The sequence below is a fragment of the Monodelphis domestica genome, chromosome 5 (genome assembly GCF_027887165.1).
Source record: "Monodelphis domestica isolate mMonDom1 chromosome 5, mMonDom1.pri, whole genome shotgun sequence".
In the NCBI taxonomy this organism is placed as follows: domain Eukaryota; kingdom Metazoa; phylum Chordata; class Mammalia; order Didelphimorphia; family Didelphidae; genus Monodelphis; species Monodelphis domestica.
The window spans coordinates 48,453,006-48,470,064 of record NC_077231.1 but is presented as its reverse complement, the minus strand read 5'-3'; the positions used below and the strand labels follow the sequence as shown (position 1 = coordinate 48,470,064).

General features: G+C 37.6%; 1 protein-coding gene across 2 annotated transcripts in view; it reads right to left on the bottom strand.

Moving 5' to 3' along the window:
- Nucleotides 1-17,059, bottom strand: part of LGR5 (leucine rich repeat containing G protein-coupled receptor 5) — a 193,039-nt gene that overhangs the window by 74,706 nt on the left and 101,274 nt on the right. For both annotated transcript variants that reach the window (XM_001370010.4, XM_007503051.3), the window contains exon 3: nt 13,325-13,396. In XM_001370010.4, coding sequence (XP_001370047.1) covers nt 13,325-13,396 — 72 coding nt within the window. The remainder of the gene's footprint in view (nt 1-13,324; nt 13,397-17,059) is intronic.

Here is a 17,059-nt window from a genome sequence, read left to right as displayed (position 1 = left end):
TGAGTTAAAATGTGGCCTCAGACACTTCCTAGCTTTGTGACCCTGGGCAAGTCAATCCCCTCCCCACCTCCACTCTATATACCTGGTCTCTGGGAATGAATTATATTCAAGGCTTTAATAATAAAAACAAACCTGTGTCCTGGTTTAGGGACTTTCTTCTTCCTCACAAGCAGCACTTTCCTATTTTTTTGATTTTGCACAAAAAATTTACCTGCCTAGAATTCACTCTCTCACTTCAACATTTTAGTATCCCTAATTTCCTTCAATGTTTAGTTCATTCCCTTCTGCATAAAGCCTTTTCTCCACTCTCTAGTATTTATGCATTTATTTTGTACATACTTTTCTGGGTATATACGCTCCTTGAAGACAGGGACAATTTCATTTTTATCTTTGTATTCCTACTGCCTGGAATATAGTAGGTGATTAAGAAATACTTGACAGGTGATTGATTGATCACTCTAACCCTAACCCTAACCCTAACCCTAACCCTAACCCTAACCCTAACCCTAATTCTATGTGCTGAAAATCCTTTTCTACATTGTTTTTTTAAGCAAGACTCAGAATATATATCAAACCTATTAAACCCTAATCCTAAACTAAAATAATTGAAAAAATGATGTTTCCATTTATTCTTCTGATAGGCAAAGCAAAAGTGAATTAACACCAAGTTATCATTTTAATATTTTGATAATAATTGTTTAATTGTTTTCAGTCATGTCCAGTTCTTTATGACTCCACTTAGGGTTTTCTTGGCATACTGGAATGGTTTGTCATTTCCTTTCAAGTTCATTTTATAGATGAGGAAACTGAGGCAGAGTTAAATGACTTGCTCAGGGTCACACAGCTATTAAGTGTCTGAGGCCAGATTTGAACTCAGAAAGATGTCTTTCTAACTCCAGATCCGGCAGACTCTATCCACTGTTCCTTCTGGCTGCCTCAACAATTATTGACAGGCATTAATTGGAAAATTCTGCTTCTGCTTAAGGTATTTCAATTGGAGAAAACAAAAAGATTTTGCAGCACTTTGGAGTGTAATGAAAAAGGCTTTCACAATAGCTAGTGGTTTCTTTTTAAAAAAAAGGTTCTGAAAGGACTGTTTGGAATATAAATAGATTAGGCTATTAACTGAATATGAGTCTAGGTTCTCGTAAATTGATTTTTCACACCCACACTGGCATAAGAAAATAAAATGAAACACTCTCTTTGAAAGTAAAGGGCCACTTCATATTTCTATAATTCTTCTCACTTTAGAAGCTTTAAAGCCCTTCATAAACATTCGTTAATTCACCGAGCATCCCTCTGCTGCAGTAACTGGATAATTATTTATAACCCCTTTTAGAAGTGCATATACATATGTACGTCTATGTGCATACTCATATGATGTGATAGAGAGATGGAACAGATAGGGAGTGAGAGTGATGAAATGACTTATTGGAAAGGCCACCTACTGACTCTGAGACTCTGGGAGAATAAAAAAGCCCCCCCCCCCACTCTTAGCCAATCTCAGCAAAACAAGCAAAACCCAATGTGCCCTCTGTGTTTCAATACCCAGGAATTCCCAGGGGTGGACTCAGTCTGAATCGACAGAGCTTCTTCTATAATTCTATCCCCAACACAGCCTTACCGCGCTCACCACCATGGAGGCTTTGTTTTGGTCCAGGGAGGGCAGGCGGGCAAGCCATTCCTTGGCTGAATAGATTGGTCTTGTTCACAACAAGAACTTGCAGCCTCATGGGAATAGCGTGGTTTAGGAGGTGCCATTGGGCTGGGCTATGAGCAGTCCAGAGCCAAGCCCTTGTTCCTTAAAGGACACTCTGTGCAGAGAACAATCATCTGAGATGTTCCTCACTCTGCACAGTGAACGCTTACAGGATCTTGGACGAAATGCTTATTGGGCCAACCATGGGGGAGTTGCTCTTAGTATGGGTTTCAAATGTTGGGTCCAATTCTTTCCCCTGCATTTTCTCTTTCTAATTTCTCAATAGCCCATTCTCTCTTCTCTTCCCATGTTCCCTTTGATGTATGCTAGTAAGTCATAAGACTTTTCGGTTTTTCATCTTCCAAATTGAACCAATACTTCTCTTATCTACTCCCTAGAGGGTGTCAGGAAGTTGTATAAACCTTAAATAACTATGCAAGTTCTAGTTATAATTTATAATGAAATTGTATAAAATGCCAGTTGTCATTTGTAGTAATAACAACAGATGCTACGTACATATAAGAAATTGACAAACAGGGGTAAGAAATAAGGACACGAAGCATATTGAGTATATAATATTCACTTAAAGTAATCTTGTATTTCTGGTTATTATAGGGGGTGTCCTCAAAGTGTTACTGTACAATGACTTTGGGGACACTTTGTTAAAATCTTGAGAGGCTGCATAATATAAAGCAACTGCATTAGGACCAGCAACACTCTTGAGAGTTTCCTGAATCATTTAAAATGGAATTGGGAAATATTTAACAAAATGAACAAATGCAATAAAATATAGATAATGTAACTTAAATCTACATTAATATGTGTGGCTTGCAGAGTTCTTTATGCACATTTGAGTTTGATGGTACTGGCGGAGCGAAGGCTGGCTCTGAAGTCATAAGAATGCAGGTTGTTTTTTTAAAACTCCAATTTTGTATACCAGAAAATAAATAAACCTGCTCTGTTAGTACTGAACAAATACTTTATTAAATGAACTCAAAGCCTGAGGGCAGCATAATGAATTTAGTTACTATTTAGTATGCTTTCAAAACATAGATTAGGAGACGGATCAATATATTTTTTGAAAGTTCCCTCACTTTGGTTGTGTCATCTACATTTACACAACATCAAACAGAAATAAGTTTCTTATCTAGATTGTTTCAAATATCTTGTTGATTGGTGTCATGGAGATAATAGGTGATGGACACAGCGGCCAAAATAATCTTCTTAAAGCAGAAGTTTGACCAACTCAGCTGTGGTATGAAAAATGTCAGTGGCTCACTATTGCTTCTAGGACAAAAGAAACCCACTTTGGCACTTAAAACCCTTCATGATCTGGCTCTAGTTTATCTTTCTTGGTTTATTGTCTATTACCTTCTATAGTTTCTAATTTCTATTAAAACTGCCTACTTTCCATCTCCATATTGGGCATGCCATTTCTCACCTCCATTCTTTTGTCTTCCATCATCTCTTCCTCTAAGAATTACAAGTTCCTTTCAAGTCTTAGTTCATATATGGTCTCTAACTCCTTTAGTTGTTCATGACCTCCCCCACTTAAATTATAATGTATATGCCTACCCTTTTATATGTTCCTTCATCTCTTCTAGAATATAAACTTCTTTTAAACTCTTGCCTTCTGTTTTAGTATCAGTTAAGATCAAGGGCTGGGCAAATAGGGTTAATGACTAGTTCAGGGTCACACAGCTAGAAAGTGTCTGAGGCCAGATTTGAACTTAAATCCTCCCAAATCCAGACCTGGTTCTGTCTATTGTGCTACCTAATGGTCCCAAATATAGGTTTCTAGAGGGCAGGATCTGTTTTTCATTTTTGTCTTTGTGTCCCTAGTTCCTAGTACAGAGTCCTTTGCAAAGTAAGCATTTAACAAATGTTGGTTGGATTGGATTTCACCACCATCAGAACAATTCTGAAATCTGGAAACATAGGGATTTAAACTGTCTACATGGCCTCCAAATAGCTTGTTTAAAAGTGGAAAGAGAATCATTTACAGAGACTAAAAAGTTACTTAATTTCCTGAATTCAATTAAAGAAAATATTTGCATTCAAATTCATTTGTATGGAAATAAGAGCTAAGACTATTTAAATACAATATACTATACCTAAGAGTTCCCCCTTTAAATTAAACATAGTAAGAAAAGAAAAAACAATAGGAAATGTCCTCTGAGACAAAATGACTGTTAAAACTGTACCAGATTAATTCCAATTTGCATTTTCACTCTTACCCAGAGGACTGTCCCAATATCCTCTCTACCAACTTTGCCAAGAGCTAACTTGAAAGTGAATGAGGCAAACTGTGGTACTTGTTGGTGATGGAATACTATTGTGCTAAAAGGAAAAATGAACTGGAGGGATTCCATGTGAACTGGAACGACCTCCAGGGAATTGATGCAGAGTGGAAGGAACAGAACCAGGAGAACCTTATACACAGAGACTGATACACTGTGGTACAATTGAATGTAATGGACTTCTCTACTAGTAGCAATGCAATGATCCAGAAAAACTCTGAGGGACTTAAGAGAAAGGACATTATCCACATCCAGAGGAATAACTGTGGGAACAGAAATGCAGAAGAAAAACAACTGCTTGATCACATGGGTCGAGGGGATATAATTGGAGATGTAGACTTTAAACAATCACCCCAGTGCAAATACTAATAATATGGAAATAGGTCTTGATCAATGTCACATGTAAAACCCAGTGGAATTGCTTGTTGGCTATGGGAGGAAGGTGGGAGGAGGGGAGGGGAAAGAATATGAATCATGTAACCATGGAAAAATATTCAAAATTAATTATTTAAATAAAAATGTTCAAATCACCAAAAAGAAAAAAGTGAATGAGGGCAAGTGGAGGTGGGACAGTTAGGTTGCTCATTGGATTGATAGCCAGGGCTAGAGATGGGCGGTCCTGAGTACAAATATGACCTTGTAAATTGTCATAACCAGCTTTTGGTCAGGGCAGGCTGATATGAATGCTGAAAACCTTTTGCTGGATATAAAATAGCCAGACATACTGTGTAAGAGAGCATTTACAAGCCAAGCCAATCATGCAAAACAAAGTAAAGGACCTCAGCTGTCAATCAAGAAAGAACATTCCAAATGGAATGTTCCCAGGAAAGTCAGTTGGAGAGTCAAGCCAGGCTGAAGGGGGAAGAAGCTCTGAACTGGATCAATGTTAGCTTCTGTCCTAGGAGGAAGGACCCTTGGGGGGGGGGGAGCTTCTGGAGCTAGGTTGAGAAGAAATTAACTTTTGTTGGTGGCTAGTGTGGTGAAGAAGATATTTGTGTCTCTAAGATTTGAATTGGAAGGAAGAAGAAAGAAGATTAAACAGTTATTCTCCCATCTCCTTGACAGACTCTTGTGTCACAGCTGTGACAGGACTGACATTTCCCAAAATCCTCCTAACCCTCATTATAGATTAGGGAAAACCTGATCCCTCTCACCTCATCTTCCATCCTTGTCCTCCCCAATAAACCTCCTTACTTGAGAAAGAGAACAAGAGTATCTTCTCTAAGCCTCACAGTTCACCTTTGAATTACTTAGAAGGGTGACTGACTAACAGGGGGGAGGGGAAGGGAAGCAGGAGGGTGTAGGTGGAAAACTGGGAGGTAAAGGGTGGAGGGTAGGAAATATCTTGATCTATTTTAGCCAGCAGTAGTGATCAATAGGCAACCCCAGAGTATCCCCTCTAGTAGTATCTCTCTATCTCTCAGAAGTATCTCTGTCTTCATTACAACTAGGCACCCTAAGGTTTCCCCCAGTAGCTCTCTAGTCACTCCAGAGTATCTCATTTATTACAACTAGAAATAGCTCCCACAGTATCCTTTCTATTATAATACTTGCCATAAATTGTTTACCCAATGTATAGGAACCATCTGTAGGCTTGCTGCCAGTATATAAGGGTATTGACGCAGATATCCTTGGCTATTGATTGGATGGTGATTACATAAAATCTTTAAGCTGATTGACTAGACTAAGCATAAAACCAAGTCATGGAGGACCTGGGTCTCCATTCTAGATCAGCCCAAATTGCCCTGGTGTTGCCATACTGACCAAAGTCTATCTTAGCTGTTTTATTTGATGGTTTGCCTTGGTATAAGCCTGAAACAGATTGAGAAGCCATAGGGAGAGAAGCCCCAGGAGACTGGCTTAGAGTCAGAGCCTCGCAGACTGGACCAATGGGATCTGGCCCCAGCCATCACTGTTTGAAGCTCTAGTTCTGAGGGTCTGAAACTGAGTCCCACTCCCCATTTCCCAGATCACTTACCTTATCATCTGCTCTATTGTGGGGTAATAAAATGGGGTAGGAGGGGAGTTGTAAGGTTGTCCCTGGGTAAGTGCTGCTTGACTAGGAATCCCCATTTTCTAGCCTTAGGACAGTGAAATACTTTATGTTGCATGGTATAAGAACCTAAGAAAAAGTTTTGTCCTTTTTCTTCTGATTGAATAACTAAAATTTGAATTTATTAGTTTAACATGAAGTGAATAAAGTTATCTTCTGCCTGGCTCTTCTAAAAAAGTTCTGGCCTCATAAACTTCCCAGCTGTGTGACCCTGGGCAAGTCACTTAAACCCCACTGCCTAGCCCTTATTTCTCTTCTGTCTTGGAACCAATACAGTATTGATCCTAAGACAGAAGGTAAGGATTTTAAAAAATGAATGAGAAATAAGAAAAGATGAGACAATGTACCCTTTCCCTCTTTGCATATTTGAGATATTATGAGTATGATATTATGATATATGAATAGTATATTTTTTGTTCAAGCTCATGGTACCAGCAGGTAACTAAGCTGGGATTAGAGTCTTAAGTTTTCCTGATGTTTGAAGGCAAGAGATTTATTTATTTTTCCTCCAACAGAACCACATGTGGCCTTGTACAGACTCATTTTTGAATTGAGGGGTGTCTGTGAGATTCTGATCTTTGCCCTCCCTCCACAAACATTGGATATGATGATCACTGCCTTTTGGTGATGGGGTCTGATGCTGTATATCTTTCTCTGTCCTCCTCCCCTGTTTTTGCATGTGCATCTCCATGTTCCATAAAAGAAATTGATCTGAATTCTTTTTAAAGCCAGATGGTCATGTTTGGACTTTTTAATTGGTTTTAAGACAGATCATACACCCTGGAACACCACTGGAATCATTAACCATATGTTCCTGAAATCTACAAACAGCAGAGCATCTTTACTCTCTGTTATCATTATGTCTCCAAGTCCTGTGGGGCTGGGACTTTTTGTAACAGCCCAGATGCAAATGGGCCAAACATTTGGTCACCTTTGAGGGTTCACTGAGAGGGCAAATGATGGTAGGATAGAGGGATAGGAATGAATAATTCACGAATGAAGAAAATGTTTTAGAAGTCCCAAAACTAGGATCTTGTATATATTGCCAGTCAATAAGCATTAACAACTTATTATTATTTATTAATTATTGAAAACTATGACAAGGACTGTCAGATGTAGTTTATATGTTTGTTGATTTGGTTGAATTTTTCTCCTCTTCCTTTAAGAAAATCACACCTTCTTAGTACCAGTTCTAAGACAGAAGAATGGCAAAGGCTAGGCAATTGGGGTTAAGCGATTTGCCCAGGGTCACACATCCAGCAAGTGTCTGAGATTAGATTTGAAGCCAGGTCCTCTTGACTCTTTGTTCTATCCCCTGAATCACCTAGCTGTGTCTCCCCCACTTCTTTTTAAAAAATTATTTTTATAGTAGATGGTTTCCTGGAGAGGGTAGGAGGAGAAGAGCATTCAGAAATAAAGATGGTATAAAAATAAAAGGTAACAATGAAAAAGATAAATAAAAAATAAAACCAACAGGAGAGGTGAACACTAGAAATAGAAATTCGGGGGTTTTAAATACCTGTTATGTTGTGTTCTGTGGAAAGTTAATCTTAATCTGAACCCTTTTTTTGGTCCCCAAATCAACCTTTTGGTTTATTCATTTATTTATTTATTTCCTATTTTTTTGTCAATTTCGAACATTATTCCCTGGTTACAGAAATCATTTTCTATTCCTCCCTCCTGTAGCTGATGCACAATTCCACTGGGTATTACATGTGTCTTTGATCAGAATCCATTTCCATATTGTTGGTATTTGCAATACAATGTTCATTTAGAGTCTACATCCCCAATCCTATCCCCCTTGACCCATGCAATCAAGCAGTTGTTTTTTCTATGGTGTTTTTACTCCCACAGTGTTTCCTCTGAATGAGGATAGTGTTCTTTCTCAAAGATTCCTCCAAGTTGTTCAGGATCACTGCATTGCCACTAATGGAGAAGTCCATTACATTCGATTGTACCACAGAGTATCAGTCTCTGTGTACAATGTTCTCCTGGTTCTGCTCCTTTCACTCTGCATCACTTCCTAGAGGTCATTCCAGTTCCCATGGAATTCCTCCACTTTATTATTCTTTTGAGCACAATAATATTCCATCACCAACATATACCACACTTTGTTCAGCCATTCCCCAATTGAAGGGCATCCCCTCATTTTCCAATTTTTGGCCACCACAAAGAGCATAGCTATGAATATTCTTGTACATGTATTTTTCCTTATTATCTCTTTAGAGTACAAATCCAGCAGTGCTATGGCTGGATCAAAGGGTAGACAGTCTTTTAGTGCCTGTTGGGCATAGTTCTAAATTGCCCTCCAGAATGGTTGGATCATTTCACAACTCCACCAGCAATGCATTGATGTCCCAACTTTGCCACATCACCTCCAGCATTCATTACTTTCCTTTGCTGTCATGTTAGCCAATCTGCTAGGTGTGAGGTGATACCTCAGAGTTGTTTTGATTTGCATCTCTCTGATTATAAGAGATGTAGAGCACTTTTTCATGTGCTTATTAATGCTTTTTATTTCTTTGATTGAAAATTGCCTATTCATGTCCCTTGCCCATTTATCAATTGGAGAATGGCTTGATTTTTTGTACAATTGATTTAGCTATTTGTAAATTTGAGTAATTAGACCTTTGTCAGAGGTTTTTGTTATGAAGATTGTTTCCCAATTTGTAATTTCCCTTCTAATTTTGGTTACATTGGTTTTGTTTGTACAAAAACTTTTAAATTTGATGTAGTCAAAATTACTTATTTGACATTTCATGACTCTAAGTCTTTCTGGGTTTTAAAATTTTTCCTTTTCCAAAGGTCTGACATGTATACTATTTGTTCACATAATTTACTTATAGTTTCCTTCTTTATGTTCAAGTCATTCACCCATTCTGAGTTTACTTTGGTATAGGGTGTGAGATGTTGATCCAAACCTAATCTCTCCCATACTGTCTTCAATTGTTCCAGCAGTTTTTTTAATCAAATGGTGGGTTTTTGTCCCCAAAGCTGGGATCTTTGGGCTTGTCATAGACTGTCTTGCTGAGGTCACTTACCCCAAGTCTATTCCACTGATCCTCCCTTCTGTCTCTTAGCCAGTACCAAATAGTTTTGATGACCACTGCTTTCTAGTATAGTTTGAGATCTGGTACTGCAAGGCCACCCTCCTTTGTATTGTTTTTTCATTATTACCCTGGGTATCCTTGACCTTTTGTTCTTCCAAATGAACTTTGTTATGGTTTTTTCCAATTCAGTAAAAAAGTTTTTTGGAAGTTCAATGGGTATGGCACTAAATAGATAGATAAGTTTGGGTAGGATGGTCATTTTTATTATGTTAGCTCGTCCTACCCATGAGCAGTTAATGTTTTTCCAATTGCTCAGATCTAGTTTTAATTGTGTGGAAAGTGTTTTGTAGTTGTGTTCATATAGTTCCTGTGTTTGTCTCAGCAGATAGATTCCCAAGTATTTTATATTGTCTAGGGTGATTTTGAATGGAATTTCTCTTTCTAATTCCTGCTGCTGAGATGTGTTGGAGATAAATAGAAATGCTGATGACTTATGTGGGTTTATTTTGTATCCTGCAACTTTGCTAAAGTTGTTGATTATTTCCACTAGCTTTTTAGTTGATTCTCTAGGATTCTTTAAGTAGACTATCATATCATCCACAAAAAGTGATAACTTGGTCTCTTCATTGCCAATTTTAATACCTTCAATTTACTTTTCTTTTCTAATTGCTACAGCTAGTGTTTCTCGTACAATGTTAAATAATAAAGGTGATAATGGGCATCCTTGTTTGACTTCTGATCTTATTGGGAAGGCTTCTAGCTTATCCCCATTGCAGATGATGTTTGCTGATGGTTTCAGATAGATACTGTTTATTATTTTTAGGAAAGGTCCTTCTATTCCTATACTTTCTAGTGTTTTTAATAGGAATGAGTGTTGTATTTTGTCAAAGGCTTTTTCTGTGTCTATTGAGATAATCATGTGATTTTTGTTGGTTTGCTTGTTGATATGGTCAATTATGTGGATGTTTTTCCTGATATTGAATCATCCTTGCATACCTGGTATAAATCCCACCTGATCATAGTGAATAACCCTCCTGATCACTTGCTGGAGTCTTTTTGCTAGTATCCTATTTAAGATTTTTGCATCTATGTTCATTAAGGAGATGGGTCTTTAGTTTTCTTTCTTTGTTTTTGACCTGCCTAGCTTTGGAATCAGTACCATATTTGTGTTGTAGAATGAATTTGGTATAACTCCCTCTTTGCTTATTATGTCAAATAAAATAATTGGTATAGTATTAGGATTAGCTGTTCTTTGAATGTTTGATAAAATTCACTTGTGAATCCATCAGGCTCTGGGGATTTTTTCTTAGGGAGTTCTTTGATGGCCTGTTCAATTTTTTTTCTGATATGGGATTATTTAAGAATTCTATTTTGTCTTCTGTTAATCTATGCAATTTATATTATTGTAAATATTCATCCATATCACCTAGATTGGCATGTTTATTGCCATATATTTGGGCAAAATATTTTTTAATGATTGCCTTAATTTTCTCTTCATTGGAGGTGAGTTCTCCCTTTTCATCTATGATACTGTTCATTTGATTTTCTTCTTTCCTTTTTTATTAGATTGACTAGTACTTTGTCTATTTTGTTTGTTTTTTTCAAAATACCAGATTCTAATCTTATTTATTAGTTCAATAGTTCTATTACTTTCAATTTTATTAATTTCTCCCTTAATTTTTAGGATCTCTAATTTGGTTTTCTTCTGGGGATTTTTAATTTGTTCATTTTCAAGTTTTTTGATTTGCATGTCCAAATCATTGACCTCTGCCCTCCCTAATTTGTTAATATATGAACTCAAGGATATAAATTTCCCCCTGAGTACTGCTTTGGCTGCATCCCATAGATTTTGAAAGGATGTCTTATCATTGTCATTTTCTTCAATGAAATTATTAATTGTTTCTATGATTTGTTCTCTAACTAACTGATTTTGGAGAATCATATTGTTTAATTTCCAATTAATTTTTGATTTGGCTCTCCATGTGCCTTTACTGATCATTATTTTTATTGCCTTATGATCTGAAAAGTCAACCTTTTGATTTTAAAGCAAGAACATCTTAGGTTTGGAACTCTGGATTGTATCTCCCTGAAACTTTGGGTACAGTCCTCCCTACTTTTACCAACCATGGTAGGAGATGCTCTACATGTACTGTGTGGCCATTCTAAAAGCACTCTGGTTACTCCTAGTGTTTAGCAGACTTTCCTCTTGTCTGGACCAAGTTCTGAGTTTGCCAATCAGACAAGCTTGGGAAAGGAATTCCACAAAGAGCATAAATTGGTGAAGGGACAGGAAGACACCCTTTTCCTTTGGAACCACGGACTACAGAGGGTATAGTCTGACTTGGGACTGGCTCAACTGGGGCTCATGAAAGAGGTGGCTAAAAGAGCTAGCTAGCCTAGTTTACACTTCTCTTTTTTTCTGACCCACTTTTTGCTATTTAATAAATAATTATAAAATTATGATGTGGTCTCCAGAGAATTTTAATCATAACAGCTCCTTGAGAGCTGTGGTGTTTGATTTTTCAATTTGTATTCTCCACCTTACTTTACACATAAGAAGTGATCAATAATAGCTTTATTCATTCATTCACCAAAACGGTGGATTTTCTTTAATACTAATGTGGCATGTAGACATGGAATCAGATCAAAAATCAGAAGGAATCACATAGCTTTCTAATGAAGGGAAGGGAAGATGAGAATAAGCATTTACATACAGTCTACTGTGTGCCAAACACTAAGTAGGTATCTGAGGTCAGATTTGAACTCTGGTATTCCTGACTTCAAGACCAATGCTCAATCCACCATGCTACCAGTTGCTTCCAATAAGAAATAGGACTAAGGTGCCCATCAATTGGGGAATGGCTGAACAAATTGTGGTATATGTTGGTGATGGAATACTATTGTGCTCAAAGGAATAATAAAGTGGAGGAATTCCATGGAGACTGGAATGATCTCCAGGAATTGATGCAGAGTGAGAGGAGCAGAACTAGGAGATCATTGTACACAGAGACTGATACATTGTGGTACAATTGAAGGTGATGGACTTTTCCATTAGTGGCAATGCAGTGATCCTGAACAATCTGCAGGGATCTAAAAAATACTATCCACAAGCAGAGGATAAACTGTGGGAGTAAAAACACCGATGAAAAGCAACTGCTTGACTACAGGGGTTGAGGGGATATGACTGAGGAGAGACTCTAAATGAATACTCTAATGCAAATGCCAACAACAGGGAAATGGGTTCGAGTCAAGAACACATGTGATAACCAGTGGAATCGTGTGTCGGCTATGGGAGAGGGAAAGGTGGTGGGAGGGGGGGCAAGGAGGAAATGAAAATGATCTTTGTTTCCAGTGAATAATGTTTGGAAATGACCAAATAAAATAATGTTTAAAATAAAAAAAAAAGAAATAGGGCTAAGGAATGGATCCATGATATAAGGAATTCCTGGGTGAGAAAACTCTCTGTTAATGCAGGTTGGCATCTGCTCTGTAATTTATAGTCTTTGATCACTATGATTACCTAGAACACTGAGAAGCTGTCGTTTACCCATGGTCACACAGTATGCTAGTATGAGGCAGGGCAAACCTGGAACCCAGGTATTCCTGACTTTGAGGGTGCCGCCCCAGGCACTATGATATGCTAAATTATTTGGAAATCTGCTGTGGAACCCAGGTTCTGGCCATGTGGATAACAATGTCCTTGATATGAATATCCTCTTGATATAGTCAGTGGGGAGCAGGAAAATAACTCCAAATAGGTAACCAGTCTGTTACTAAAGAGCACCAGAGCTGCAGGAAGTCAATCATTTCTCAAAATGCTCAAAATCATTTTTAATTTCTCATCAGGATGGCAGCCTTAAAGAACTCTTCCTCTGAGAAATTATACTGAAAAGTCTGAGTGGCCCAGCCAGAGACGAGCTGATTATTCGGCTGCTTTGGAGAAAAACGAGCTCTAACTCTCAACTGATGCTGAGGCTTGGGAGGGGGTGGGGGTGGCTTCCCCCCATAAACAAATATAGAAAAGTGCGATGTAGTTTTATAGTGTAGTGTATTTGGCCTCCAGATGGATTATATAATGCGGTCTAAGCAATTCATTAGAGACATCCAAAGTTTACAAGTTAATTAGCTCCTGGAACACTTCAGGCTTAAAATCAGAAATAGATCAACACACACACACACACACACACACACACACACACACACACACACACAGTCTACTTACAGCACTTTAAGACGGAAAAGACCAGCAAATGCTCCCTCGGGGACGCCTGTCAACCCATTTCCTGCGAGACGCCTAAGGGAGTTAAAAGAGAGGGAGTGGAGAATAAATACATTTCTTTTTGTGTGGAATTAACTTCACTGTTAATGAAAAAAAAAAGCAACACAATTAAATTAGTTTCAAACTAGAGATGCCAGAAAGAATTGTTAAGAGCCTTGTTTGGCTATTATAAGTATTTTATTAAAAAAATCTTATACATTAAGAGTCAAATTGTTGGCTGTAGAAATACACAAGCAAGAAAGAGTCAATTACTAATTTCACTATACATCAACTTTATGACTTTCACTGTAGATCTAATTGTCTAAAAACAATTCCAGGTAAGAGCTAGTACCATTTGACCAACTTCAAAAATTGGATTGGAAGAATTTGGGTGACACACACACAAATACACAAATACACAAATACACAGGTACACACACACACACACACATACACACAATGGCAGCCACATTCTTCTTCCAGGGAAGATCTCATATACATATATAGGATTTGAGTCAAGGTTCTCAAACTCCAGAAATAGGACCTCTTCCAGTTGCTACATATCATATAGTTAGTTGCCTAAGGCATTGAGAGGTTAAGTGACTAATCCAAGGTCACACATCTAGTATGTGTCAAAGGCAGGGTTTGAACTGACATCTTTTCCTGAATCCTATTGGCCTTGACCTATTAAGCCACTACTGAGCTATTATAATTATTTTTTCACAAATTAAAAAAAAAGAGAACCATCAGCTATGAAACTGATAAGAAGTGCTTCTGTCTTATGCACCACAAAATGCTGAATTTAATTGGGAAATTTCATAAAGAAGTGTAGGTAGGATGAATGTTTTCCAAGATGCTTTGGAATATGACACTCTCCCAATTTGGGTTTTGCATTTGTGCTCCAGTGATAAATATTCATGTGCCTAACTTTAAAAAGTAAACAATCAGAAAAGAAGCCAGAGTCTCACGAATAGAGAGCTGGATTTAAAGGCAGTGAGCCTTCAATTAATGTCCCACTTTGGACACTTGCTGTTTCTATCACTCACAGAGATAATAAGAGATAATAAGATAATAATATAATATATAAGATATAATATAATAATATAAGATAATAAGATAATAAGCTACAGGGTTGAGAATGGAACTGCATTGGTAGGAGGAACTTCCTATGCCATTAAAGTTGAATGTCTGGGTCCCAAAAGCAAGTTCAATGGTAGTTGTTATTTGGTAGAGAGTGAGTGTCCACACTGATTCATGTATTTCCTCTGTTGGGTGTTGCTGATCGTGATGGCTAGAGAGTGGGTCACCCTGGTGGTAGGAGGAGAGGCTGGAATTACAAAGGAGATGACTAAAGAAGAGGGCGTGCAAAATCCTACTCTTCTCTTCTTGTAGAAGTTCACCAGGTGAGGTTTTTTCTTTTTACAAACAGCCCTTCCCAGGCACAGGGTCCCATCAAATCAACATGTAGTTCAGTTTACTAATTGACTGAAGGGATTTTGCAAGTCAGGGTGTTGGACTTAAAAAAAAATGACCACTAGGAAAAAACTCCTCCAAATGAATTTAACAAATATTTAGCATTTCTTTTGAAAACAGCTTTCTTTTCCAATCATCTTCACTGGGCTTGTGCTCCCCACCATGTTTTGATAGCTGAAACTTTTGCCAAAGTTTCCTTTCACTCTCAAATCTGGATTCATTTTTGTTAGGTCCTAAATGTTGTTTGTACCTTTGCTTTAAGCTGAGTCTTGACTTTTGAAGCCTTGGATAGGATCCTTTTTGGGAGGCAGAGAACAGCATAAAAAAAAAATTGGCATTCTCTTGGATATCTGGAGACGTGCCACCTGAGGCTCAATCTCAGAGCCAAACAGAACAGTAATATGGAAGAGAGCTCTGATCAATTGTTCCTCTGGGCGTTTGGAATCAATCTGAACTTTTAATGGACTCTGGGCTACAAAAGGTCCCTTGGCTATCCTAACTCCCTATCTGTAAGTAGAGATGTGAGCATTCTGAAACAGAAAACTAAGAGGAAAAAAATAAGGAAAAAAAAGCCTCCCTCCTTTCATGATGATTTTTTCCCCTCCCAAATAGTATGAACAGAAAGTTTGCAACTGTGATTTATATGACCTCTACTCTTATGAAGATAGTTTAAAGCAGAGCAACAGCATGCTAATCAGATAACCATAATGTGCACTGTTATATAGGAAGACTATAAAAGAGAGTATTGTGTGAGATAAGGGGAAAATATCATTACTCATGGAGGTGAGAATCAGACATGGCTTCCTGGAGAATGACCATGGCAACTGGATTGAGCATTAAGTTCGAAGCTGGAATTCAGTAGCTGATTTTGGCAAAGGTGGGCTTTCTAGGCACAGGGAATCATCAAAGGAATAGCAAATAAGAAAAGACAGGACCTGTTCATAGCACAGAGTTTTTCTTATTTCAGTATGAGTGGAGTATAATATTCATGAAGAGGTTTGTGTAAGATTGTGGAGAGTTGGATGACAGCCAAAGGAACTTAAATTCTAGACAATGAAGAGCTTCTGAAGGGTATTGTGAAGACTGGATTTAGTTATCTCCTGATTGTAACAATGAAGATACTTAGTCTAACAAAATCAGGCATGTCTTGTGAACTTTAAATTACTCCACCCTGCTTAGATCTTACTTTATGGTGAAGATGAAATTGTAATCTCCTGATTGAACAATGAAGGTACTTAGTTCTTACTTTATAGTGAAGCTAGAACTTTAAGCTAAGTCTGTTTTAAGATCTTAATACAAAAAGGTGTTAAATAACTATAAAGTTTAAATTAATCACAAAAAGGTTAAGTAACTCACAAAAGGTGAACTTAAAGAAGTGTTAAGTAACTTTAAAGATATAATCTAATGAAAAAAGATGAGAACTAAAGAATGGGCATTTAGAGGAGAGGACACAAGGGTAAAAGATCTATATATTTTGCTCACTTCCTCTCTCCAGGACCTTTTGGTGGTGGAGATTTGGCTGGTGGCAGCATGCTGGGCCTTTCGGCATCTTAATGTGGCTACAAGCTATTGTCTGGTTTGGTGGTGAGTTTCTGGCTGAGTTTTCCCTCCTTTACTATCCAAACTTTATCCTCTTAGAAGCCTCTAATCTCCTTCAGAGACATAGCAGCAGAGATCTTAAACTCCCCCTGGCACAGGCCAGGCAGGAGAAAACCTATACCCTCTTCCCTCTTTCTCAAATCCTTCCCTCTATATTAATTAAAATTACCATAAATTTCCAGACTGACTTGGGTATTTTATTTGGGATTTTTTCCTTGGTGACCAATTAATTTAGATTTTAAGTCACAACCCTAAAATTATCTTTACAGTATGAACCAGAACATAGAATCAAATCACTTGAATTCTAGGCCTTCATTCTTTTAAAATTATCTCTAATACTATGCAATCAGATTCTGGATATGCAACTTACTAACTGTTCAAATTTGGGTAAGCCATTTAATCTTTCTGGCCTCAGTTTCCTCATTTGTAAAGTAAGAGTCAAACTAGGTCAGAAGTTCTTAACTTGGGTCTACAGACCTTGAAGACATTTGTAGATGGATTTCTGGGGGTCCATGAACTTGGATGGGACAATATAATGTTTATTTTTATTAACCTCTAACTATAAGTTAGCATTTCCTTCAATTACAAATGCAACAAAAATATGACTCTGACAAAGGGGACACAGAC